Raw genomic sequence first — 24,491 nt, 5'->3', positions numbered from 1 at the left:
CTGGATGAGTGGAGCACTGAGGGTAAAGACCTCACTGGAGAAGCTCTCTTTTTCTGAGAGACCCTTGCCGGAGAGGTCGAGGCTCGCTTCCTGACAGTTTTGGAAGTCAGAGCCTTATCAGAGCTCAGAGATCTCAGTTTATGAGACGCCCCGGAGGACGTCTCTTGCGGAGGTTGGAGGGATTTCTCCAGCAGAAGCATTTTCAAGCAGAGATCCCTCTCACGTCTTGCCCTTGCTGTTAAGTTGGTGCAATGTATGCATTTCTGGGAGAGATGAGTTTCTCCCAGACAGCGAATGCAGGATATGTGGCCAGAGACCGGCATCGGTTCACAGCAGGAGTCACCCTTTTTAAATCCTGTTGAGCCCGGCATGACTGCAGTTAAACCTCTCCCCCCTCTCAAGAGATAAGAATAGGAGTTAATTGTAGTGGTAAATTGTAGAAACTGTTCCCAAACTGGGAGTTAAGCAGAGAAAGAGTCTTCTTTCGTCTCTCTTTTTTTTTTTTTTTGGTTTGTTTTTGTTTTTGAAGAAAAACCTCTAAGAGGAACTAACAAAACTATGTAGACTAAGACTAACTAAACAATGTAACTAAGTATAGACTAATAAGAAGTTCCTATTTAACTTGTAACTTTGTTTATTTTTCCCCCCAGAAAGTATCAAAGAGAGCACTGCCACGGAGTTCCGTCTGCAACCGAGGACGGTTGAGAAGGAACTGAGTGGACGGTCAAGGGAGTACGTGCTACAGGAGGTGCCAACGGCTGCATGAGAGGACTCCTGTGCATGCCCTCCCCCCCGACTGAGTACTGCTGCGAGAAATCTCTGATCTCCGGCGCAGGGACGCACCGACACCTAGAGTGGAGCACCCACAGGGACACCACTCGAAGAAGAACTGACATTTCCACTCACATACGTTTTTGTAGATATTAAATTATTTCAGTCAGCATGGCCTCTCCTGTCCCTATTTAGTACCTTATCCCCAAACAGCTGAAGCAAGTCCTGGATCCGTAGTGTAATGCAGAGGGATGAAGGAGGCAGCCACCTTTGACACGGAGATTACAATACCAATTACATAAATGGAAGCTACTTACTGGTGAAGAGATGGTCCTAGCGCAGAGCTTTCACTCAGTCTTTTCTGTAGGCAAAGGAAGAACATCATCTTTGTGACATTAACCCAATGGAATCCCTGTTTCTTTGCAGGGCCAGCATTGGACATCTCAGTATGGTAAATGGCCACCACTGACACTAATAAGGAAGTGCTCTGCAAGATGTTCTCAAGGCTTGTGGCTCTCTCTCTCTCTACTGGGAAGTAAAAGGTAGCTCATTTGAGCTAAGACCTTAGGAACATAACTGCTCTTGGGCAAAATTAAGGGGAGGAAATGGATAAAATTGGAACCTTTCCAGGTATTGTCTGCCATTCAACTCCTTGTATATTTTATTTTGCCAAGACAGTAAAGCTTCCAAGGGTAGTGAAATCTTTGCTCAGCCCTCTCTTGCCTCCCTGGCTTTTCTTCAAAAACTGAGGCTGCAACTATAGTATCCTTAAGGTAGTTATGGACTATTCACTCCTTGGCTTCCTCCATGATCCCCAGACTGAAGAACAACCTTCCCCCACAGATCTCTTTGTCATCTCTGCAACCTCTGCAGTGTGCAAACCTACACACTGCAGAGGTCCAGCAGGTGCTACTATACTAGACATGACAGCTGTTGTCAGGTGTCCCACCTCTTCACAGTTGTCACAAGGAGAGGCACAAAGGGATGGAGAGCATGGGCCATCCCTGGTGCTGCCCCCCAGAAGGGCAGCCTGGGTTACAACGAACACTAGAGCAGTGGTTCTCAACCTGTGGCCCAATCAGCACACAGCTGCAGCCCATGTAAAATCCTCAGGGTCATACATGTAGTATTGGATGTGGCCCATAATGGTAAATAGGTTGAGAACCACTGCACTAGAGGATCAAGAGGGGAAAGTGAGATCAAACTGAACCTCTCCCTCCACCTGACAAGTCCACTCCCTGCACAACAGTAATCCAGTGAAGCATGTGGTTACCGTCTCCTGCAGTTCATGCAGCTGTGTCTCTAGTTTTGCTTTGTCCTCTCGCAGCTGGTTTAGCTCCTGGGTTGTGCTTGTCAGTAGCTCAGAATCTGTGATGGTGAAATGGAACTCAGGAGGGCCTGGGTCCATCTCGCTGCTGCCCTGAGACTGGATCTGCTCACGCTGCATCCTTAAAAGAAGCCAGCAGGGTTAGTCAAACAACAAGTAATAACAATGATGGAGGCAGCATCAGCTTGGTAAATTACTGTCCACTGGTTTCTGCATATCTGATACCAATGAAAGGCCAAGCCACACACTGAGATGAATAGGACCAGCCAGAAGCATTCACACTATTCTTTGGCATGTTTCTGCTAACAGAGAGGATAAAGGAACTCAGAGTTCCACCATAGCCAGTGCACCTCAACCATTACCTACAGTCCCATCTCCTGGGAAAGACAATGGTACATGGTTGTGTTTCAGGGAAGGGCTGTATGAAATGAGGAGGACACAGCATCAAGTATGGAGCACGTGTTGCATGGAAGGATTATGTAGCATGAGTTACCCCTGGTTAAGAAGAATTAAAGTACCTGCACAGGTTGTGTCATGTTTGTCTTTCTTCCACAGGACAGAAATGACTTTGTCTGTACAAAGTGCAAGCTGGTCTCCATATTGGAAGAGAAGGTTTGAGGTCTGGAGAAACAAGTATCAACCCTGCGTTGCATAAGAGAAAATGAAGATTTCCTGGACAGACGTCAGGATATGCTTCTACAGGCACAATGTTCTGAAGAATCGGAGCAGGTTGCGCAGAGGGGACTGAGGGACGGTGAAGAAAATTGGCAGCATGTGACCTCTAGAAGAAGAAAGAGGAGCGTCCATGTACCAGCAATGGAGATACAGGTGAGCAACCGTTTTCATGTTCTCTCCACAGGTACTAATGCGGAGAGTGGACTAGATGATACATCTGAGGGAAGGGAGCAGAAGGAGACTCCACCGATTGGAAGGCATGAGATGCACTGTCCTAGGGATGGGGGTTCCACAACCACCGCTCCCAAGAGAAGCAGGAGGGTGGTGGTGGTCGGGCACTCCTTCCTCCGGGGGACTGAGTCATCTATCTGCCGCCCCGACTGAGAAAACCGAGAGGTCTGCTGCTTGCCAGGAGCTAGGATTCCCGATGTGACGGAGAGACTGCCGAGACTCATCAAGCCCTCGGATTGCTACCCCTTCCTGCTTCTCCACGTGGGCACCAATGATACTGCCAAGAATTGGCTTGAGCGAATCACTGCAGACTACGTGGCTCTGGGAAGGAGGATAAAGGTGTTTGAGGCGCAAGTGGTGTTCTCGTCCATCCTCCCTGTGCAGGGAAAAGGCCTGGGTAGAGACTGTTGAATTGTGGAAGTCAACGAATGGCTACGCAGAGAGAAGGTGTCAGAGAGAAGGCTTTGGATTCTTCGACCATGGGATGGTGTTCCAAGAAGGAGGAATGCTAGGCAGAGACGGGCTCCACCTAATGAAGAGAGGGAAGAACATCTTCGCAAGCAGGCTGGCTAACCTAGTGAGGAGGGCTTTAAACTAGGTTCACCAGGGGAAGGAGACACAAGCCCTGAGGTAAGTGGACAAATGGGATACCGGGAGGAAGCACGAGCAGGAGAGTGCAAGAGGGGAGGACTCCTGTCTCAGACTGAGAAAGCGGGACAATCAGTGAGTTATCTAAAGTGCCTATACACAAATGCAAGAAGCCTGGGAAACAAGCAGGGAGAACTGGAAGTCCTGGCACAGTCAAGGAACTATGATGTCATTGGAATAACAGAGACTTGGTGGGATAACTCACATGATTGGAGTACTGTCATGGATGGATATAAACTGTTCAGGAAGGACAGGCAGGACAGAAAAGGTGGAGGAGTTGCATTGTATGTAAGAGAGGAGTATGACTGCTCAGAGCTCCGGTATGAAACTGCAGAAAAACCTGAGAGTCTCTGGATTAAGTTTAGAAGTGTGAGCAACAAGGGTGATGTTGTGGTGGGAGTCTGCTATAGACCACCAGACCAGGGGGATGAGGTGGACGAGGCTTTCTTCTGGAAACTAGTAGAAGTTACTAGATCGCTGGCCCTGGTTCTCATGGGAGACTTTAGTCACCCTGATATCTGCTGGAAGAGCAATACAGCGGTGTACAGACAATCCAGGAAGTTTTTGGAAAGTATAGGGGACAATTTCCTGGTGCAAGTGCTGGAGGAACCAACTAGGGGCAGAGCTTTTCTTGACCTGCTGCTCACAAACCGGGAAGAATTAGTAGGGGAAGCAAAAGTGGGTGGGAACCTGGGAGGCAGTGACCATGAGATGGTAGAGTTCAGGATCCTGACACAAGGAAGAAAGGAGAGCAGCAGAATACAGACCCTGGACTTCAGAAAAGCAGACTTTGACTCCCTCAGGGAACTGATGGGCAGGATCCCCTGGGAGAATAACATGAAGGGGAAAGGAGTCCAGGAGAGCTGGCTGTATTTTAAAGAATCCTTATTGAGGTTGCAGGAAAAAACCATCCCAATGTGTAGAAAGAACAGTAAATATGGCAGGCGACCAGCTTGGCTTAACAGTGAAATCCTTGCTGATCTTAAACGCAAAAAAGAAGCTACAAGAAGTGGAAGATTGGACAACTGACCAGGGAGGAGTATAAAAATATTGCTCAGACATGCAGGAGTGAAATCAGGAAGGCCAAATCACTCTTGGAGTTGCAGCTAGCAAGAGATGTTAAGAGTAACAAGAAGGGTTTCTTCAGGTATGTTAGCTACAAGAAGAAAGTCAAGGAAGGTGTGGTCCCCTTACTGAATGAGGGACGCAACCTAGTAACAGAGGATGTGGAAAAAGCTAATGTACTCAATGATTTTTTTTGTCTCTGTCTTCACGAACAAGGTCAGCTCCCAGACTGCTACACTTGACAGCACAGTATGGGGAGAAGGTGACCAGCCCTCTGTGGAGAAAGAAGCGGTTCGGGACTATTTAGAAAAACTGGACGAGCACAAGTCCATGGGGCCGGATGCGCTGCATCCGAGGGTGCTAAAGGAGTTGGCAGATGTGATTGCAGAGCCATGGGCCATTATCTTTGAAAACTCACGGCGATCAAGGGAGGTCCCGGATGACTGGAAAAAGGCTAATGTAGTGCCCATCTTTAAAAAAGGGAAGAAGGAGGATCCAGGGAACTACAGGCCAGTCAGCCTCACCTCTGTCCCTGGAAAAATCATGGAGCAGGTCCTCAAGGAATCAATTCTGAAGCACTTAGAGGAGAGGAAAGTGATCAGGAACAGTCAGCATGGATTCACCAAGGGCAAATCATGCCTGACTAACCTAATTGCCTTCTGTGAGGAGATAACTGGGTCTGTGGATGAGGGGAAAGCAGTGGATGTGTTATTCCTTGACTTTAACAAAGCTTTTGATACAGTCTCCCACAGTATTCTTGCCAGCAAGTTAAAATAGTATGGGCTGAATGAATGGACTAGAAGGTGGATAGAAAGCTGGCTAGTTCGTTGGGCTCAACGGGTAGTGATCAATGGCTCCATGTCTAGTTGTCAGCCGGTTTCAAGTGGAGTGCCCCAGAGGTCGGTCCTGGGGCCGGTTTTGTTTAATATCTTTATTAATGATCTGGAGGATGGTGTGGACTGCACTCTCAGCAAGTTTGCAGATGACACTAAACTAGGAGGCGTGGTAGATACACTAGAGGGTAGGGATCGGATACAGAGGGACGTACACAAATTAGAGGATTGGTCCAAAAGAAACCTGATGAGGTTCAACAAGGACAAGTGCAGAGTCCTGTACTTAGGACGGAAGAATCCCATTCACTGTTACAGACTAGGGACAGAATGGCTAGGAAGCAGTTCTTCAGAAAAGGACCTAGGGGATACAGTGGACGAGAAGCTGGATATGAGTCAACAGTGTGCCCTTGTTGCCAAGAAGGCTAACGGCATTTTGGGCTGTATAAGTAGGGGCATTGCCAGCAGATGGAGGGACGTGATCATTCCCCTCTATTCAGCATTGGTGAGGCCTGATCTGGAGTACTGTGTCCAGTTTTGGGCCCCACACTACAAGAAGGGTGTGGAAAAATTGGAAAGAGTCCAGCGGAGGGCAACAAAAATGATTAGGGGACTGGAGCACATGACTTATGAGGAGAGGCTGAGGGAACTGGGATTGATTAGTCTGCAGAAGAGAAGAATGAGGGGAGATTTGATAGCTGCTTTCAATTACCTGAAAGAGGGTTCCAAAGCGGATGGATCTAGACTGTTCTCAGTGGTACCTGATGACAGAACAAGGAGTAATGGTCTCAAGTTGCAGTTGGGGAGGTTTAGGTTGGATATTAGGAAAAACTTTTTCACTAGGAGGGTGGTGAAGCACTGGAATGGGTTACCTAGGGAGGTGGTGGAATCTCCTTCCTTAGAGGTTTTTAAGGTCGTGAGGTTTTTACCCACGAAAGGTTATGCCCAAATAAATCTGTTAGTCTTTAAGGTGCCACCAGACTCCTTGTTGTTTTTGTAGATACAGACTAACACGGCTACCCCCTGATACTTTAAGGTCAGGCTTGACAAACCCCTGGCTGAGATGATTTAGTTGGGAATTGGTCCTGCTTTGAGCAGGGGGTTGGACTAGATGACCTCCTGAGGTCCCTTCCAACCCTGATATTCTATGATTCTACCATATATACTCGTTCATTAGCCCATTTGTTTATAAGCCAACCCCCCAAGATGGTTAGGTAAAAATAGCAAAAACTGCATGACCCTTTCATAATCCGACCCTATATTTCAGGGGTTGTCAAACTTTTGCTCCTGGCCCATCAGGGTAAGCCGCTGGCAGGTCGGGACATTTTGTTTACTTGGAGCGTCTGCAGGCACGGAGCCCCTCAGCTCCCAGTGTCCGTAGTTTGCCGTTCCCAGCCAATGGGAGCTGTGGGACTTTGCCAACCCCTGCTATATTTTAAAAACTGGCATCACAAGAAACACTCAAAAGTTTTGCTAGAATTATTTTAATGTACTCTAACGAAAAAACTGTTGTTGTTCTAATAACTGAACAAATATGTATTCACCTTCAAAATTACAGTCACTATTTAAAATCAGTAAATGGATATTTAAAACAAAACAATATGAGACTTTAAAAAGTCTTAAAATTCTTCAAAGTCTGAATCAGTCTCTGATTCACCAAACAGTTCATTAAATTTGGCTTCAGTCACAGCTGCACCTGTATTGTCATCGTAATCTCGGCAGTGTTGTCTTCAGACTCAGATTCCTTCTCATCATCAGCCTCTGTTGTGTCATCATCAAATATGGCATCATCTTCTGACCCGTCGAGTGCATTGCTAATACAGCATTTCCTAAATGATTTTTCTACCATTTCCGAGGGAATGGACACCCATGCGTCCTTGGATCCACTGGGCGATCAGATGGATTTCGGGCTTCATAAGATTCCCGCCTTTTGTCAACTTCGCCATGCCTGAGCACATCCATTCAGAGTTTCAGACCACATTTTGCGTAGCCTGTCTTTAAAGGGTTTGTTCAGGCAGACATCAAGCGGTTGTAGAACTGAAGTTAAGCCTTCAGGTATTACAACCAAAGTAGTTTTCATATTTTTGGCCACATTTTTCACCTCATCCATCTTGTGTGCCCTGAACATGTTCCAAGTGAGCATAGCAGGTTTCTTGAAAAGTGCTCCTGGTCTCTTATTCCACACTTTTTCCAGCCATTCAATAGTCCCACTTTCATCCATCCATCCCTTTTCGTGTGCACGTACGATGACACCATCAGGAAATTTTATGTTTTTAGGCAAGGTTTTTCTTTTAAAAATAACAGGAGGGAGCTTTGATCCATTTGCCAAACATGATAAAACCACCGTAAAATGGATTTTTTTCATGGCCAGTTAATTAAAACTGTATTTTCACCAACACCGGTTATTGTTCTGTTGCACAGGAGATCAAATGTCATTGGTGTTTCATTCATATTTCCTATTTGTGACAGTTCAAATGCATATTCCTTTTGATATTTTATAATAAACCTTTGGAAAGATTCAATGTTTTCTTCCAGATCTCTAGGCAGCTTTTGCGCTATCATTGTTCGCTGACGAAGACAGAGACCATGACAGTTCATGAAGCGAGTACACCAATCCGCTGATGCAACAAACATTGATGACTTTACTGACTTGTATTTGTCGTCTTTCGACATTTGCAGAGCACGCAAACGAATTCCAGTTCTAGTGACAATGTACCCATTTTGTCGACATTCAAGAACCCAATTATTGAGATCTTTCTCTAGCTCAGGAAATGAAGCACACTCATTGGTCATTTTTTCTTGCTTCTTGGAATGTCTTTTAGTGTTTTATTTTTTTGCCATTCTCTTACTTGCTTCTCATTGATACAGAATTCACGAGCAGTGGCACAATTCTTGTTTGTGTCTGCATATTCAACAACTTTAAGTTTGAGCGCTGCATGATAAGACCTTTTTCTTTTGATTTCACCATTGTTCATTTTAAATACTAGTATGAAAATAGATTATTATTATTATAGTAGTTATAGATTTTGTAGGACTTTATATAGGAATGTCACTTGCTTTATCATTGTCAAATTATTATTGTTCTTTGTTTATTTCAAAGCAGCCCTGTAGATGGGCATGTAGGGAGGGGTAGCTCAGTGGTTTGAGCATTGGCCTGCTAAACCCAAGGTTGTGAGTTCAATCCTTGAGGGGACCATTTAGGGATCTGGGGCAAAAATCTGTCTGGGGATTGGTCCTGCTTTGAGCAGGGGGTTGGACTAGATGACCTCCTGAAGTCCCTTCCAACCATGAGATTCTATGATAACAGGCTGTTTCAATTTTATTAGAGATTTCATCAATTCTGCACATTATATTTTCATATTGGCTCGAGACTTATGAGGTCCATTTCAAGCCAATCTAGTCCACTAAACAAAGCCTTTGCAACTTTAAAAGGGTGCAGTGTTGACATCAATAAATGGGTCGGCAAACTTTGGCTCCCAACCTGTCAGAGTAGGCCGCTGACGGGATGTTTTATTTACTTGGAGCGTCTACAGGCATGGAGCCCCATAGCTCTCTGTGGCCGCAGTTCGCCATTCCCAGCCAATGGGAGATTCGGGAACTTCCGGTTTGCCGTTCCCAGCCACAGGGAGCTGAGGGGCTCCATGCCTGCAGACGCTCCAGGTAAACAAAATGACAATGTATTAGATATTCAATTCAATGATTCCATAGAGTTTAAAACCATCACATTTTGGTGTAGACCCATTTATAAGCCAACCCCCGCTCTTTGATGCACCACATTTTTACCAAAAATATTCGGCTTATGAACGAGTATATATGGTAAGTGCTGTGCATTTGTACTGCACCTCTTGTCTATAGAGCTTTACAAAGTTTAGCCAGTGTCTTAATTCACATTTTACATAGTAGGAAACTAAGGCACAAAGAATGCCTGAATTTTGAAAAGAGTCCCAATTTTGGGTGCATAAGTTGAGACACTTTGCTTCTGATTTTCAAGAGTGTTTAGCGAGTCAAAAACAGAACCCAAGTCTCCAGACCACAAATTCTCCGTTCCAATCACTAGCCTCTGGTTGCCTCTCCACCATTAATAGAGGATGGTGTGGTGTTGCTCTGAAGGACTATAGAGCCCAAATTGTTCTAAGCAGTCCTTACCTGGGTGCTTTAGAGGGATGATGATCTTTCATGGCTACAGAAAAGACTCAAAAGCCCCCTGACCTACCTATAAGCAATCAGCAGGTTTTCATGCCTCTTGACAAGGTTCTGCATGCGCTTCTTGTAACTACGCACAGCTCCAGCCAGCTGCTCCTCCCGAGATTTATGGGCAGCCCGAATGTCCTTCACCATGCCATCCACAAAGCGCTTCATGTAAGCATGGTCAGCTGGTACTTTGTTAGGCACCTTAGAAGCATTTGATTTACTGTCCATATATTCCTTTAAACACAGAGAAGGAAATCAGCTCAAGCAGACTGCTGGACAAGGAATGGCTGTTTCCTAAGACACTCGACCAATGTATTAGGATGGCTACTCCCTGTCCTGCATGGCGGTACACAGGAGAACTCCTCCTCATCAGAATGCTTAAAATTTACAGCACTTTCCAATTAGTAAGTGCAGTACAAACTAACTAGCCTCCAACAAGTGGGGAAAATGAGGCACAGAGACGTTAATGCCTTGGACACACAGTCAGTGGCAGAGGTGGGAGTGCTGGCTTCTATTCCTCTGCTCACTCTATTAGGCCACACTATCTCTGACTCCTTGTTTGTTCAGAAGCTCTATTAGAAACTGAACTGTTCTTAGCAAAGGTTCCCTTCAATTGTTCTCTTGATCCATCACCACACTGCGATCTCTTGGAGCTGTTGGCAAAGACTCTGTACTGCTACCTTGGGTGGAGAGACTAGCAGATTTCTTCCAAGATATGGCCAATTTTTCTCAATGAACTGTCCTGCAGAATGTACTCAGGGATCAGTGTAGGTCCTATGCCATGAAGTCTGACACTTCTGCAATGCTCTGAGTCCTCAGTGATCCTCTGCAAGACTGGTTGCATGCCAGAGAAATGTATTCCCATAATAACCTTAGGCCACTCATGTTACAAGATTCTGTGATACAGCAGGAAAGGTGAAGGGGCCATGGATCATGTTTCCTCCCGGAGGAAAAAAGGGAGGATTCTTTTACCACAAACCATGGACTCAGCACACTGTGAAGCTAAAAGTGGCACAGTCTGGCCTGCTGAGAGAGACTTCCAGGGAACTGGGTTTAGAAGCCAATTGAAAAGTAGCCATAATAAATAAAATGAAAGTGCAATTAAAATAACTTGACCGAGAGAGAGACATGGCAGAGACTCAGTGATTGTTCTGGGCTGTCACATGGGAAATCTGGTGCAAGGAATGATTTGGGTACTCCTGCCCCCAGACTCATTGGCTGCAATCAGAGCACATGCAGTGTACAGTTAGACTTTCATAAAGAGGGAGAAAAGATCCCATTCTTCAACTCTCCCTACAGCCATCAGACAGAGTGGTATTACTGCACTGCATGTTCCACTAGCCTGCAGCTCGAAGAGGGAAACAGCGGTGGTTTGAGAGCAGTGGGCAGTACCCAAACTCAAATGTCTGCCCTGTAAAACCAGAAGGAATAACTAAACCCAAAGAAAGGAAATGCAGATGCCCATACGTGGCAGGGATCCTCACCGCCAGGTCCTTGATGTACTGAGTAAGACGACAGCGATATTCCTCATTCAGTTCCTTCAGCTGAAGTTGCAGTTGGGAATTCTCAACCTCCACCTCTTTGAGCTGGCTCTGAGAGGTGAGCAGCACCTACAGCACAGGAAGCATACAGTCACCCCCAGGGAATCAGGCTCTTCCCTGAGCCTCCTATTGGCCAGAAGAGCTTTAATCACTAGTATTCAATAGGAAAAGGAAGGTTAACTTAGAAACTTTACTTTCAAACAGTCCACTTTCCCAGGAAAGGGGCACTATTTAAAAGCAGGCCATAAGGGACCACAAGAGACAGTTCATAAGGGGCAGAGAGGGAGGGAAGATTCTGCTGTCATCCAAGAACAACTCAGGAAATGTTTACTGCACATATTTCTATGCTGCCCCCATCCCCCAGAGAATCTGGGCACCAACTGAGCACTTCATTGGCACCTTCCCTCTGGGGATCTCAAAACACTTTACAAGCATTATGGAATGAAGCCTCAGAACCTTGTGAGGGAGGAAATTCTTATTGCCTCTATTTTATAGATAGGGAATCTGAGGCACAGAGCTGTTCAATAACTAAGAATTGGACTAAGACTCAGCAACTCATTTACATAGCCCCTTAGTATTGAAGAACTGAATCTTCCAGGTACTAAGGGGGTTCATTTATCCAGAGGAAATGACAGTTTCTGGCTTCTTAGAGACAGAAGCACAAAACTTGACACATCCATGGAGGATGAGCTGGCCCTGCTCCATAGTGCTGCACAAATGTGCTGTATACAGGCGTTTTTCCTGGATATCGTCTGACCCTGCTATCAGAAACAGTTGAGATTGATCAAGCCCTCCTGCAGAATGAGATGCTGACAAGACTTCATGGAGGGGAGACTTCCAGATCAGAGCCTCACCCATCTTGCTATTGGCTCCAAGTTACTAGTGTATGGTGCTGTATAACCAAAGGAGAAGCTGACAATCTAGGTGAGTCACAGTGTCAGAGGATGGGTCCTAGGGATCTTACCACTGACTGCTCCACCAGTTTGTGCTGAGTATTGCGAATCACTCTCTTGGACTGCTGCAGCTCCTTCCCCATTGCCACCCTGCATACACAGAATGGGGAACATGTTCACTTTAATCACTGAGGTGCTCTTCCATCAATGGCTGCTCCATTGGCCCAGAATACTGTCCTGGCCATTTGGCATACTGTAATACTTAAGGCAAGGAACCGATAGTATTGATTAGAGCCATAAAAAGCATAGGCAGGAGCTATACACCTGTCCTACCCCACAGCTCCATGCAACATTGCCAATTTATGTCCTCAAGGCTGAGCAGCCCAAACAAGCCTGATATCCAGGTACAGGTATCTCCTAAGCAGATACTACCAACTGTGGACCACTGTATGCTAGGCTGAGACCATCAAACTCAGTTCACTTGAAACCAAAGGCAAATTTCATCCCAAGCCTGCTAATGTGAAAGGGAGAGCAACCCCCCCCCCCCCAGTACCAGCCTTTCCCCTAGCATGAACTGAGCTCCTCAGTCTCTGCCTATTGATGGAAGGAAGAATGATCATATGCTCAAGACACAGGGACTCGGGAGTCCTGGGCTCAGTTCATGCTCTGTCACAGACTCTGTGTGATCCAGGGCATGTCAGTTAGGTTCCAATTTTCAAAGGGGCATCAGGGATTTAGGGACCCAAATCCCACTTCAATAGGGGACAGGCACCTAAAAGCCACAGGGCCCCTTGAGACTCCTAGCCTTTATCTCTAGCTGTAAAATGGGGATGCTATTCAATTTGTTCATGTTGGTGAGGCTGAGATATTCCAGTGCGAGGGGCCAGGCAGACAACTGTACTAGGGGGTGGGATGGCCTCAAACACTCACACTCTCTGTTCCAGCTTCTGTTGCTGAGAATCATACGTTTGCTTCATCTTTTCAATCTCAGCTTTTATGTGATCCTGGTTTCCAAGCATCTAAAGGACAAGAATGAATGGGAAGATGAAAGGCATCCTGCAAAAGAGAATGACTGAACTGCAGAGAAAGCTCACTGAGAATGAGAAAAAATTACCAGTTACCTAACGGATTGCCACTTGCTGGGAAGATGTGTGCTAACGGGGGCCAAGTGAAATGCAGGGGAAAGGGCAGACTGAATAGGGAGCAGCTAATACACTACAATACAGCTAATACAATAGGAAGGTTGTGTTAAATCTATCCTGGCTGCATAGGTATCATCATACTAAGAGTGGACTCAGATGAGATGTGGATAGGAGGGTCAGTTTACCATGAGAAACTGTATGGCAGGTACTGAAGCACTAGTCAATATCACACAAATGATGATGCAACTAAGGCAAGAGGCTACTCCAGCCCATCATTCTGGGTTTGCTTTATCACCACCACCTCCAGGAGGTCATCTGTGTCCCTAGCAGAGCTCTCAAGATCCCTCATTTTCACACCATCCATTCAGCCAAGGAATGAAGGCTAATACTCCCTTAACTAGTCAAAGATTCACTGTTGAGCAATTTGAAACATCAGCAGAATACATTGCTGGCGTAAGCAGGCACAGCTCGCTTGATTTCAGTGATTTCTGTGCTCTTTTCCCCTCAGTGGGATACTATGTGGATTGATTGTGCAGCTCTCCCAGCTCTGGGGGCAAGAGAATGGGATGGAGTCTCCTGCACACAGCAGTGCAGAGGTGCTACCACTGAGCCAACCCTTCTGTGAGATTATGGTGAACATGCACTTAGCAGGTAACACAGACCCACTTCCTTTAAAACTCTTGTCTATATCTGCCCAATGAAAATGGCTGGGGGAAGCTCCCAGCTCCTCCAGTTGCAGCCTCTCCTTGCAGAAGTCACTGTATAAAACACTGTATAAAACAATGCAGATCCAGTTTTCTAACAAACAACCTGAAGAGAGAGTACATGCTATTTGGTAACTACACAGCTCTCAAGAAACTAGGTGTAGGCAATTCTCCAAATTCAGTCTGACAGATGTTTTGCATGGGGGAAGGGTGGGCAGGGAGGATGAACCCCACACAATAAATAATCACAAGTACACAGCTCAGATACACATGCAGTGTTCCACACTCACATGTCTCTCCAGTTTTCGACGTTCGTGTTCAGAGGCAACTATATCTTCTGGCTGATTTCAAAAAACAGAACAGGGCAGTGGTCAGATTCTGGTCTCTTGGCGGAAGCAAGGAGATCAGACTATCTAGGAGGCCAGACAAGTCCATACCTTCACTTTCCGGGCAGAGAGGCGGTGGACCACAGCCCGCACCCTTTCCAGCTCAGCTGAGGTTTCATTGGCCAGCGCTTGGGACGGGGAGTTGTTGCTCCATGACTGAGGAAGGGAGCTCCTGGGGTTGACCAGGTTTAGCAGCTCTATGCTCAGCTCTTCATTCTTAGCAACCTGCAAAGTAAAACAAGAAGGGAACTGTTTCATTTCTTAATCTTTCCCCTCTCCAGCTCTCAGTGTGTATTATTCATCATGCACATGCAGTTCTTTGTATACACAAAGCATTCACTCTTATCCCTCTGGATAGCAGATTTTTTCTCTCACCTGTCTGAATATGGTGGTGAACTATTTAATTCTCATGAAAAGGCAGGACTGGTACCATTAACTAGAACCAGCTAGAGAGAGCAGAGGTGTTGCTGTGTGATTTTTTTCCTTACACAGCTTTCCAATGTCCCTCAATTCTCCCCTGCAGCATCCATGCTATTCCAGTTCTGGAGCCCTCACACAGCTCTGCCATTCAGGACTTGCAGGTCCTCCTGCTAATCCTCTTCCCCACCCTCTCAGCTCTGCCAATGCCTCTCACTCCTGACCTGCAGTGCCCCTTACTATTCTAGTCCTGGACCTTTCGTGACCAAATTGAATGGTGTTACAAAAAATGGACAGATATCCTCTAGGAACTAGGCTGATGCCACCCAAGTCATTTCATTTTTGATCTTTATTATAGCTGAACGCAGACCTCCAGAAGTAGATTAACCCACAGCACCACCTAGCCATTCAGATTCAATGCAGTGCCAGTAGGAAGTTGACACATTTTGGAAGGATAAACAGCATCTCAACTAGAAAGGCTCAGTTACAGGGGATCTGGAGTGAATAGTGAGGGAATTCATATCTCAAGGGAGGATTAAATAACAAAATTCTGATGGGGTTTTTGACTGAGGACAAGTTTGAGTAATTGTTACCAATTCGCTGAATCCTGGAGGATGTGATGCTTTGGTAACCTTAGTCATCCATTTCAATAATGGGTGATCAAAAGATAACATAGGGTGGGCTGAGGCAGTGACGGGAGGAGAAAAGAGAGACTGACAAACAGATGAGAGATACAGCTGTAAAAGCTGACAGGAGCTCCCAAGGAAAAGAAAGGCTGCATGAGATTTTGCTTTATGTGGATAGCTACAGGGAGACAGGACCAAGATTTGCAAAGGGCTATTTTAAGGAAGTTGCACAACCTCCCAATGTCCCTGAAGAACCCCACAGCACCCTCCGGTAAATCAGAAGAAGTATTGTATTGATTTAGATGGAATATATGGGCCAAAGGTGTTAATACAGTCACTGTCCAACATTAAACGGTGTTAAACAAGATCTGGGTTTGGTATTCAGAGACCTCAGCTTGCTTGGTACTATGGCAAACACACCATTAAAAATCCTTTTAACCTTTTGTTAAAGACAAAGAAAAGAAGGGAAAAAAGAGGTAAAGGGTTTGAAATGTAAAGTATGAAATAAGACGTTCATCGTAACAACATCCCCATTCCCTTTTCCATTGGAGAGAGCTTTCAAAAGAAATACCCACCCCCTTGGTCGGACATTCTCTTAGATGGTATCTGAAATGGAAATAACTGCAACCTTGGGGCCAAAGAGAAGAAGTTAGTTTAGATGGGCTTGAGCTGTCATTGTTGCTGTTGTTGTTATAATCCAATCCTGTTTCATCCCAGGCAGTGTTTGGGATTCAGCTGGAACTGGAAGAGATGGCGATGTTATCAGGGTCCCTCTCTCTGGCCAGTCTGGATATCTCTGAGGATTAGAACGAAGGAGGTCTGGAATCCCAGGAGACAGTGAAGATGGCAGCTATTATGGTGAAGCTCACTCCAGTAGCCTCTGTCTGTTCTTCTGTATTTTCCTCCCAAAGCCTCTTTCTTCAAGGACCCACAAGGGGTGTGATGGCTGGAATAGCCCATCTCCCCATTATTTTGTCCACCTATTAGGCCTAATATCGGACACATCGATGTTAGTTAATTGATTTCTGGATCCACATTTTCTTGTTTACCAGGCATGATCTTAACACAGTCCTTGAGCTATATCAGGAGGCCTTTTGGTTCAGACTAATTCAGTCTTTTTATCTCCCTTTTGCACCTTTCCCCATCATCATTTGTTATTATTGCATATTGGGACATCTTATGAATTTTCTTTTCTTTCTTTCTTTTCCTTCAACAGTTGAGCTCACAAGGTAAATTTGTAGGCCCAGTTAGCACAATTGAAGCTTCTCCTTATCTCCCTTACACAGCAATCCTGATCCTTTCAGGGTGGATGGCCCAGTATGGAGGCAGTTTACATGGCCATTTGGGGGCCTTGCAATGGCTGATCTGCACACCGCCAACATCAAAATCCACACACACACACACATACACACCCCTGCAAAGAAGGGTAGGGCTGAGTGTAGACCACAGATTAACTGACTTGAAAGAGGATTTACAATAAATTTGCTAACAGCCTCAAAATGACTGACTGACATCTTAGAGGACGGACTTCTCCAAAAGGGCCGTATGGCTAAAAAGGCCAATCCAGCCAATCTCATTTGTCTTGGACAGACACAGAGCAATTTTTGAATAGAAACACAGAATTGTTTTCATAATGCTTTGGAGACTCTCCCTGTTATTTACAAGAGCTCACAAATGAGTTCACAGAGATGCTTTTGGGCCAAGCAGCCATGACAACACACTGGCAAGTTCACAGACAGCTCATAATTAGAAGAGTGTCAGAGGCTCATTGTGTCCTGAGGAGACCACTGCGGGTTTTGAACCTGAGGCTCCTTTTGAAAAATCTGTACTGAAAAAATAATGAGCAAAAGCCACACATTGTGACTAGTCCCAGCTAGCTAATTGAAAATCACTCAATTCCAGCAGTGAGTCCAGTGGTTAAGGCAGGGGACAGGAAGTCAAGAGACTACTGATGAAATCTTGGCCCCATTGACTTCAATGAAACCAGGATTTCACCCTAGATTTCTAATCCTGACTCTGCCACTGACTTGCTGTGAGACTTTGGGCAAATCACTTAATCTCTGTGCTTCTATTTCCATACCTGTAAAATGGGTCTATTGACACTTACCTACCTTTGTAAAGTGCTCTTAGATCATTGGCTGAATATACTAGATGTTATTACTATACCATTAAAACTATAATTTAAATTTTAAAGGGACATGTCAACTTGAAAATCACATTTCCACCTGAAAATTGCATACCTCCCATGGGTAAAAAGAAACTAAGATTACTAAAAGAAAGTACCCCAAAAAATCCTTCTCCATTTGTTCAGTATGTTTATTCTGACAATATTTTATGTGTAGTTTCACTGCAGTTTCACTGTTTTGTTTACGGTCCATTACACATCCTGGTTCATGCACTAACAAATAAGGCTGCTCTGTGAGGAGCTCACATTCATGCTCTTTCCCAGGCCCTACAGGAAGATGTTCTCCAGCAACAGCAAAGTAGAAATTGAAGAGGCAGCAGGCAGGCATGTGCACAGAGGAGGAGGGCAGCATCAGTGAGAGCAAAGCCTGCATTGTGAGGAAAACTCAGCAGGTTAGCAGGTCTCACTCACCTCCTGTTCATGTTCTTTGCCCAGGGCCATATAATTGCTTTTCAGAATGATGTACTCATCAGCCAGCTCCTTGCGATTGGTCTCTACAGTGTGCAGGCGTTCCTGTAGGGCATCATGCTCCCCAGTGACCTTCTCATCATGGAGCTCCAACTCCAGAATATGGTTCTCCAGGGTCAGGATCTACAGTGTGCAGGAGGCACAATTAGACTCTACAACAGGAACTGAGTGGGGCAGTGTAACATTCCGAGGTTTTCACTTGGACAAACAGGTTCTCATCGGGCTTAGCGCACAACTGACAAGTTTGGGAGTGCATTTCAATGCTCATGCAAGTGAAGGGAGAATGACAGCTCTAGCAAGAGTCAGGGACAAACTGTGGGTATTAGGTGCACACCAAAGATTCTAGATTCTAGCCCTAGAGTCAGTGTATCTGACAGAGGATGATTTAGAAGAGCAGCAGAGATGGGCTAATGCATACAGAATGTAATGCAGTATTATAGTGCCACGTACCATATTTTTCAGTTCAAAGTTCTCTGCCTCATACTGCTCTCTCATTTTGTTTGTCTCGATCTGGAGATCAATGAGGTCCTTAGAAATCTACGAGAGACACAAATGAGACTGGACTGTAATCTTAGGTACAGAAATCCGCAACAGGAAATTCCAGTTTCCTGAAATGAGGGCTTACAGGACATAAGTGGGGTTTCAAGGACAATGAGAGGTAAGATTTCTTCAAAAAATTACTTTTGAAATCAGAGATATTTTACCCTGTAGAATCCGTTCAAGAGACTCTGTGACTCCCCCTTTATGCGAAGGTGGTATATGCCTGTTCCAGTTTGCCGGGTGTGACAGACCCAGACCAGTGGGGTACAGGAGTCTGGTAGAGGGCAAATATACTGATCACTGGATGAGTAGTTTTCTGTTCCCTGAGTGACCAGAGCAGGGGCTGCACTAGAGTAATCAGGAACCTGCTAGAACCAATTAAGACAGGCAGGATAATTAAGACACCTGGAGCCAATTAAGAAACTGCTAGACTCAATTAGGACAGGCTAGCTAATCAGGGCACATGAGTTTAAAAAGGACCTCACTGCAGTTTGTGGTATGCATGTGAGGAGCTGGGAGCAAGAGGAGCTGACAGTGAGAAGACATATTGCTGGAAGACTGAGGAGTATAAGCATTATCAAACACCAGGAGAAAGGTCCTGTGGTGAGGATAAAGAAGGTGTTGGGAGGAGGCTATGGGGAAGTAGCCCAGAGAGTTGTAGCTGTTGTGCAGCTGTATCAGGAGGCACTCTAGACAGCTGCAGTCCACAGGGTCCTGGGCTGGAACCCGGAATAAAGGATGGGCCCTGGTTCCTCCCAAACCTTCCAACTCCTGAGCAGACACAGGAGGAGTTGACCTGGACTGTGGCCCCTACCAGAGGGGAAGGTATCTGGGCTATTTTCCGACCCACATGGTGAATCTGTGAGGCGAGAAAATCCGCCAATAAGCGCAGGACCCACCAAGGTAGAGGAAGAACTTTGTCACACAGGGTAATGCCAGACTAGCCAGCCTGACAAGGTTTATGAAAAAGAGAAGCCCTTGTATTTATGTTTCCAATCTGTGGGCCAAATCCTACGGTCTTCATTCAGTCTTCACTCAGATAAATGTCCCACTGAAGATAATGGGAGTTCTGCCTGAGCAGCGACTGAATCGGGACTAAGGATTTGGCCAAGAGAAAGCAGGCTAGCCTCCAGGAATGCTTGTGAGCCTCAGTTAAAGTTCAGGGACTGCCATTGAGGCCAACACTTCAGTGTTACCGATTATGCCAACAGGTCTAGACCAAAAATATAAGCACAAAAGAGATCTGCAAGCAGACATGCCTCTTGTGATCTGAGCACCAGCTTATTATGGAGGCACTGACCATGGCTCCATAGGTAAAGCTGAGAAGAGTTTTGCACCTTAATATTAAAATATAGTGATGCTGAGACACATCAGCTGAGAACTGTGGAGACACCCAAGACTGGATTCCCTTATAACCCCAAAGAGGAAGAGTATAAAGAGCAAGTAAAAACTATGAAATTAAGTGATCACGTTCTGAGACATCTCAGCCTTTTCCAGAAGGAAGTGATGTGGAATAGAGGCTATCTGGAAGTTGACATAGTGCACCAGTCCTAGCCTTCCCCAGCAGAAGTAACTAGAAGGAATAAGTAGAGTAGCCCTGGCAGTTGGGGAGTGCACATGTTTTTATAGACCTTCAGGGAGAATATCTTTACATTTCCCAAGAATTCTACATACCCATATATTTCTGGGCTCAGTGGGGTTCAACAGCTCAAGTACCTCCAGCTCCCAAGGTGCATGCATTACCTTAAGTTTCTCCTCCTCACTGAAGACCAGTCTGGATGACAAGTCTGTTTTGGAACCAGCCAGCTTCCCCATCTTCTCCTGCAGTTCTTCAAGCTTTGTGTACAGTCTTTCATTCCTATCCTGCAGCTGCACCTGGGTACACAAAACAACTCCAGTGACTCCCTATGCTGAGCAGAGACAAGATCTTCTCCCCCATGCACAGCACTGCACAGATAGCCAGGTTGTGGGAAGGGAAGCTTACATGATGAGAAAACACAGCTTTCTGCATACAGTGGCTTTAACAGATTGGAAAGGGGGTTGTCAGTTGCCATTTTCATCCTGCGATTAGGATCAAGTTTTCAAAATACCTGACTCAGTATGCAGGAAAGGTACTGAAGACAAATTTGCATTTCACACTTACATTTTCATTGGTGAGGCACTGGACCTGTTCTCGGAGGGTGCTTATGCTCTCACTCTCCATGGCACTCCTAAGATCCATGTGTTCATATAGTCGGTGCTGAAGGGCCAGGATCCTTGCCCAGTACTGAGTAAGCAATGACTAAGGATCAAAGAAAGAACCGGAGATGGGATTTTGGTGACAAAAATCTTTATCTGCCAATAGTTCTTTCCTCTATGGATAGCATACACAGGGTTGCTATCAACTCAGGTTGCTAGAGGGTGTGGTTTTCATTTTGTTTGAGGTGGAGCAAATGACTACACCTGCTCCTAGGAACTGCCAAAGAGGAAGCGACTAATGACACATCCAGTCTGGTATCCTGATTGCTCCCATGGCATATACTAGAGGTTTCAAAGGAAAGCTCAGCAGATCCCCTTCTTTGTTGTATAAGGGTCTCAGTAAACATCTCACTTGTATCTTTATTGTATTTTTCCCATATTCTTCCTATCTGATCATATTCTTTTAAATAACTAAATGTTCTTTGTCAGATCATTGTAACCCTTCTATTCTGGGCAGGATACTGCAATAAGACAGCAATCTATACATGCAACAGAGACATGGGTTGGTCTGCTTCAGTCTCAGGAAGTGGTTTCACTCACAGACATATCCTAGAAGAATGACATTCCTGAAATGTAGAACCTGGGATGAATTCAGTGTAAAGAGGAACTCTGCCTGTACCTTTCCAGAACCAGTGGAACACAAAGAAGTTATTCTGTACTGAGATGTCTCTGATCTGGAGAAATGAGGCTAAACTGAAACACACAAAACTGGGACTGCCGTCTTCTGATGTGCCACTTGCTGATTGCCAGGCATATGCCAAGTGGACTCTCATTACACTGAAGGGGGGAGTCAAAATATTTATTCTGAGGTTTTCACCCATCCCCTAATCCTTGGTTTATAAAGCACCCTCTCCCTATAGATGAAGTATACGTACCCTGTGTCTGGAACGGGAAAAAATCTTTGAAGGAGGTTGAAATGCTATTCTATAACTAGCCGCTGGGGGTGGAAAAGAGCTTTGCCTCTACGCTCAGGACAGAGCATCATCTCCAATGTTTCCAGCCCATGATGGTCTGAGAACACTAATGCTGGGCAATATCAAAAGATGTTGGGTTCAGGTTTGAGTTTACCTGCTAAATTCAGAAAATTCAAAATATCCATAATCACATGCCACCAAGCAGGACTGAGGTTTTTGGGATGGGGCAGAAGTGGCAGGAGAGAAAGCACAGCAGGGGGAAAGTAGCCAACCTTCTCATCTTTTCTGTGCTCTGGTCTCCCACAGTGCAAAATTTCCTAGGGCATCATCACAAAATGAGGATGCAAGCACCACATCACCAAACTCAAACATCCACTGGTTGAATTTAGTCTGGCTGGTTGAATTTAGATATGAATCATGCACTTGAACATACGTTTGTATCTTTTGGTGACCTATTAAGCCAGCCCTGTTTTTAACCCAACGAACAATGCACTATGAACCCAACCATCATATTGACATAGATGTTGCAGTTTAAGCAGCCATTAATATTCAGTGTTCAGCAACCCAGCCCTATTAAATGTCTAGATTCTTCCCAGAAAAGATTGAGCTGAGGCCAGAATCTAGGGATTTGGGATCTATACTGTACCTCTACAAAGTATTCATTTAAAACAGGGAAGTTCTTAACTTGTGAGAGAGCTATACAGGTCTTCAGCACAGCCGCTAGGTGCCAAGAATCCAAGGTTGGAGACAGGCAGAAAATAACCATGGTCTTGCTGTTCCCGGCCAGGGCTTCTTCCAGCAACTGGGTCAACTTGGAATCACTGTGGGGAAAGTAAAATAAAACTGACATTGGAATCTATTCCCTGCCATTTCTGAAATTAACTGTAAAGTCTCATCTAGTGCCAACTAAGGGCAGTCAGATGGCAATATCCAAGCTCACCTCTGGAGCTGAGATCATCAACACTCATTCCACTTGTGAAAACTTAAATTATTTTGTTCCTTTGTCTCTTTCTAGTAGCGTATATCACCAGGCATCAGAGCATAGGGAATCCTTCACTTTGCTACTCTCAGCATGGGGGTATGTCAGGCAGGACCTCAGACACCAGGGCTAGTGATAAAGGTTAGGATTTTCAAAGGAACCTCAGGGAATTAGATATCTGAATCTCAAATCCTACTGAACTTTAATGGGAATTGAGTGCCTAACAGCTGGTTGGGAATGTTTTGACTCAGCATATTTTTGTCAAAAAATACCAATTTGTCAAAATTGAAACCATTTATGGGAAGTGTCCATTTCAACAAAATTTCCTATTTGGGAAAAAATTGGAAAAATTTCCAAACTGTCAAAACGTCCTGTTTTGACATATTCAAAATGAAAAATTCAGGTTTCTTGGTTTGAAATAGATTTGTGTTTTGAAATTAATTCTAGTAAAAAAAATTTAAATGTCAAAAGGTCAAAATTGAATGGAAACATTTTGACAGACCCGAACCAAAACACTTTTTGGATTTTCAGTTTGCAAAAATGTTTGAGATTAAGTTTTCACCCCGATTTGAGATGAGAAAGTTTTTCCAAATCTCAAAAATTTTCCTGAGATGGGAAAACCATTTTCCACCTTGCTCTAGTGCTTAACTCCCTGGGGTTACTTTGAGAACCCCAGTCTATGGAAACAGCCAGTTTGGCTGAATGGGACACCAGTCTTACGCTTTGGACTATTTAATCTCTCTTACCCCATTTCAATCAGATGCTTCCTGCATGTGTTGTCCCAAGTCTTCCTGGCTATGTTCCAGCAGCATACGTCTGAGCTGGCCTGAGTGAGGTTGCCCATCTCACCTACGCCCTCTCTTAAGCGTTATTTTCACAACACCCCTAGTTTCAGCCTGCTCAAGGAACAGACAATATATTGCTCCCCAATTCAGGCCTTTTACAAGACAGTACAACATTTTACTCACTAGACCATCAGGCAGTCCAGAATTTTTACTTAAACTGCTTGTATGCCATCTCTCATCCTGCTTGTGCAGCCCTTTAATGAATACAGGGCATTCCATCAATGCAGACCATATAATAGGAAAGGCCTGCACAGTGCAGCTTATACACTGTGAGCCAGATTCTGAGCTCAGTCACAACAGTGTAAATCCATTGACTAGGATGGAGTTACTTAGGGTTTACACAAGTGTGACAGAGATCACACACTGGCCCTGAATGCAGAAAAATGGCCACTAAGACAACATTCACTGTAGTTGATCATTCAATTTGGATATGGGTAGAATCATAGAATATCAGTGTTGGAAGGGACCTCATCATCTAGTCCAACCCCATGCTCAAAGCAGGACCAATTCCCAACTAAATCATCCCAGCCAGGGCTTTGTCAAGCCTGACCATAAAAACCTCTAAGGAAGGAGGTTCCACCACCTCCCTAGATAACCCATTCCAGTGCTTCACCACCGTCCTAGTGAAAAAGTTTTTCCTAATATCCAACCTAAACTTCCCCCACTGCAACTTGAGACCATTACTCCTTGTTCTGTCATCTGCTACCACTGAGAACAATCTAGATCCATCCTCTTTGGAACCCCCTTTCAGGTAGTTGAAAGCAGCTATCAAATCCCCCCTCATTCTTCTCTTCTGCAGACTAATCAATCCCAGTTCCCTCAGCCTCTCCTCATAAGTCGTGCTCCAGCCCCCTAATCATTTTTGTTTCCCTCCG

General features: G+C 45.1%; 2 protein-coding genes across 15 annotated transcripts in view; one reads left to right on the top strand and one right to left on the bottom strand.

Annotated features, from left to right (window-relative positions):
- The window catches only part of ANTKMT (adenine nucleotide translocase lysine methyltransferase), a 29,470-nt gene extending 28,529 nt beyond the window's left edge, over window positions 1-941 (top strand). Inside the window, exon 6 of the mRNA XM_034782993.1 lies at window positions 651-941. Coding sequence (XP_034638884.1) covers window positions 651-716 — 66 coding nt within the window. The 3' untranslated portion in view covers window positions 717-941. The remainder of the gene's footprint in view (window positions 1-650) is intronic.
- CCDC78 (coiled-coil domain containing 78) overlaps window positions 1-24,491 on the bottom strand; it is an 87,478-nt gene that overhangs the window by 27,598 nt on the left and 35,389 nt on the right. For 11 of the 14 annotated variants that reach the window (XR_004647324.1, XR_004647323.1, XR_004647326.1 and 8 more), the window contains 13 exons: window positions 22,439-22,613; window positions 20,784-20,921; window positions 20,384-20,515; window positions 18,551-18,637; window positions 18,044-18,223; window positions 14,456-14,629; window positions 14,309-14,359; window positions 13,103-13,191; window positions 12,244-12,322; window positions 11,223-11,348; window positions 9,761-9,972; window positions 2,045-2,219; window positions 1,089-1,132 (listed from right to left, as the gene is read on the bottom strand). Coding sequence is in view for 10 of the 14 variants with exons in the window: in XM_034782975.1 (XP_034638866.1) it covers window positions 1,089-1,132; window positions 2,045-2,219; window positions 9,761-9,972; window positions 11,223-11,348; window positions 12,244-12,322; window positions 13,103-13,191; window positions 14,309-14,359; window positions 14,456-14,629; window positions 18,044-18,223; window positions 18,551-18,637; window positions 20,384-20,515; window positions 20,784-20,921; window positions 22,439-22,558 (1,607 nt within the window). In the remaining 4 variants the exon portion in view is untranslated. The remainder of the gene's footprint in view (window positions 1-1,088; window positions 1,133-2,044; window positions 2,220-9,760; window positions 9,973-11,222; window positions 11,349-12,243; window positions 12,323-13,102; window positions 13,192-14,308; window positions 14,360-14,455; window positions 14,630-18,043; window positions 18,224-18,550; window positions 18,638-20,383; window positions 20,516-20,783; window positions 20,922-22,438; window positions 22,614-24,491) is intronic. The other 3 variants (XM_034782978.1, XM_034782979.1, XM_034782986.1) reach the window with 3 other exon arrangements.

This window comes from Trachemys scripta, chromosome 10 (genome assembly GCF_013100865.1).
Source record: "Trachemys scripta elegans isolate TJP31775 chromosome 10, CAS_Tse_1.0, whole genome shotgun sequence".
NCBI classification, from domain to species: Eukaryota; Metazoa; Chordata; order Testudines; family Emydidae; genus Trachemys; species Trachemys scripta.
The sequence above is the reverse complement of the archived record's forward strand: the minus strand, read 5'-3'. Positions and strand labels throughout refer to the sequence as shown.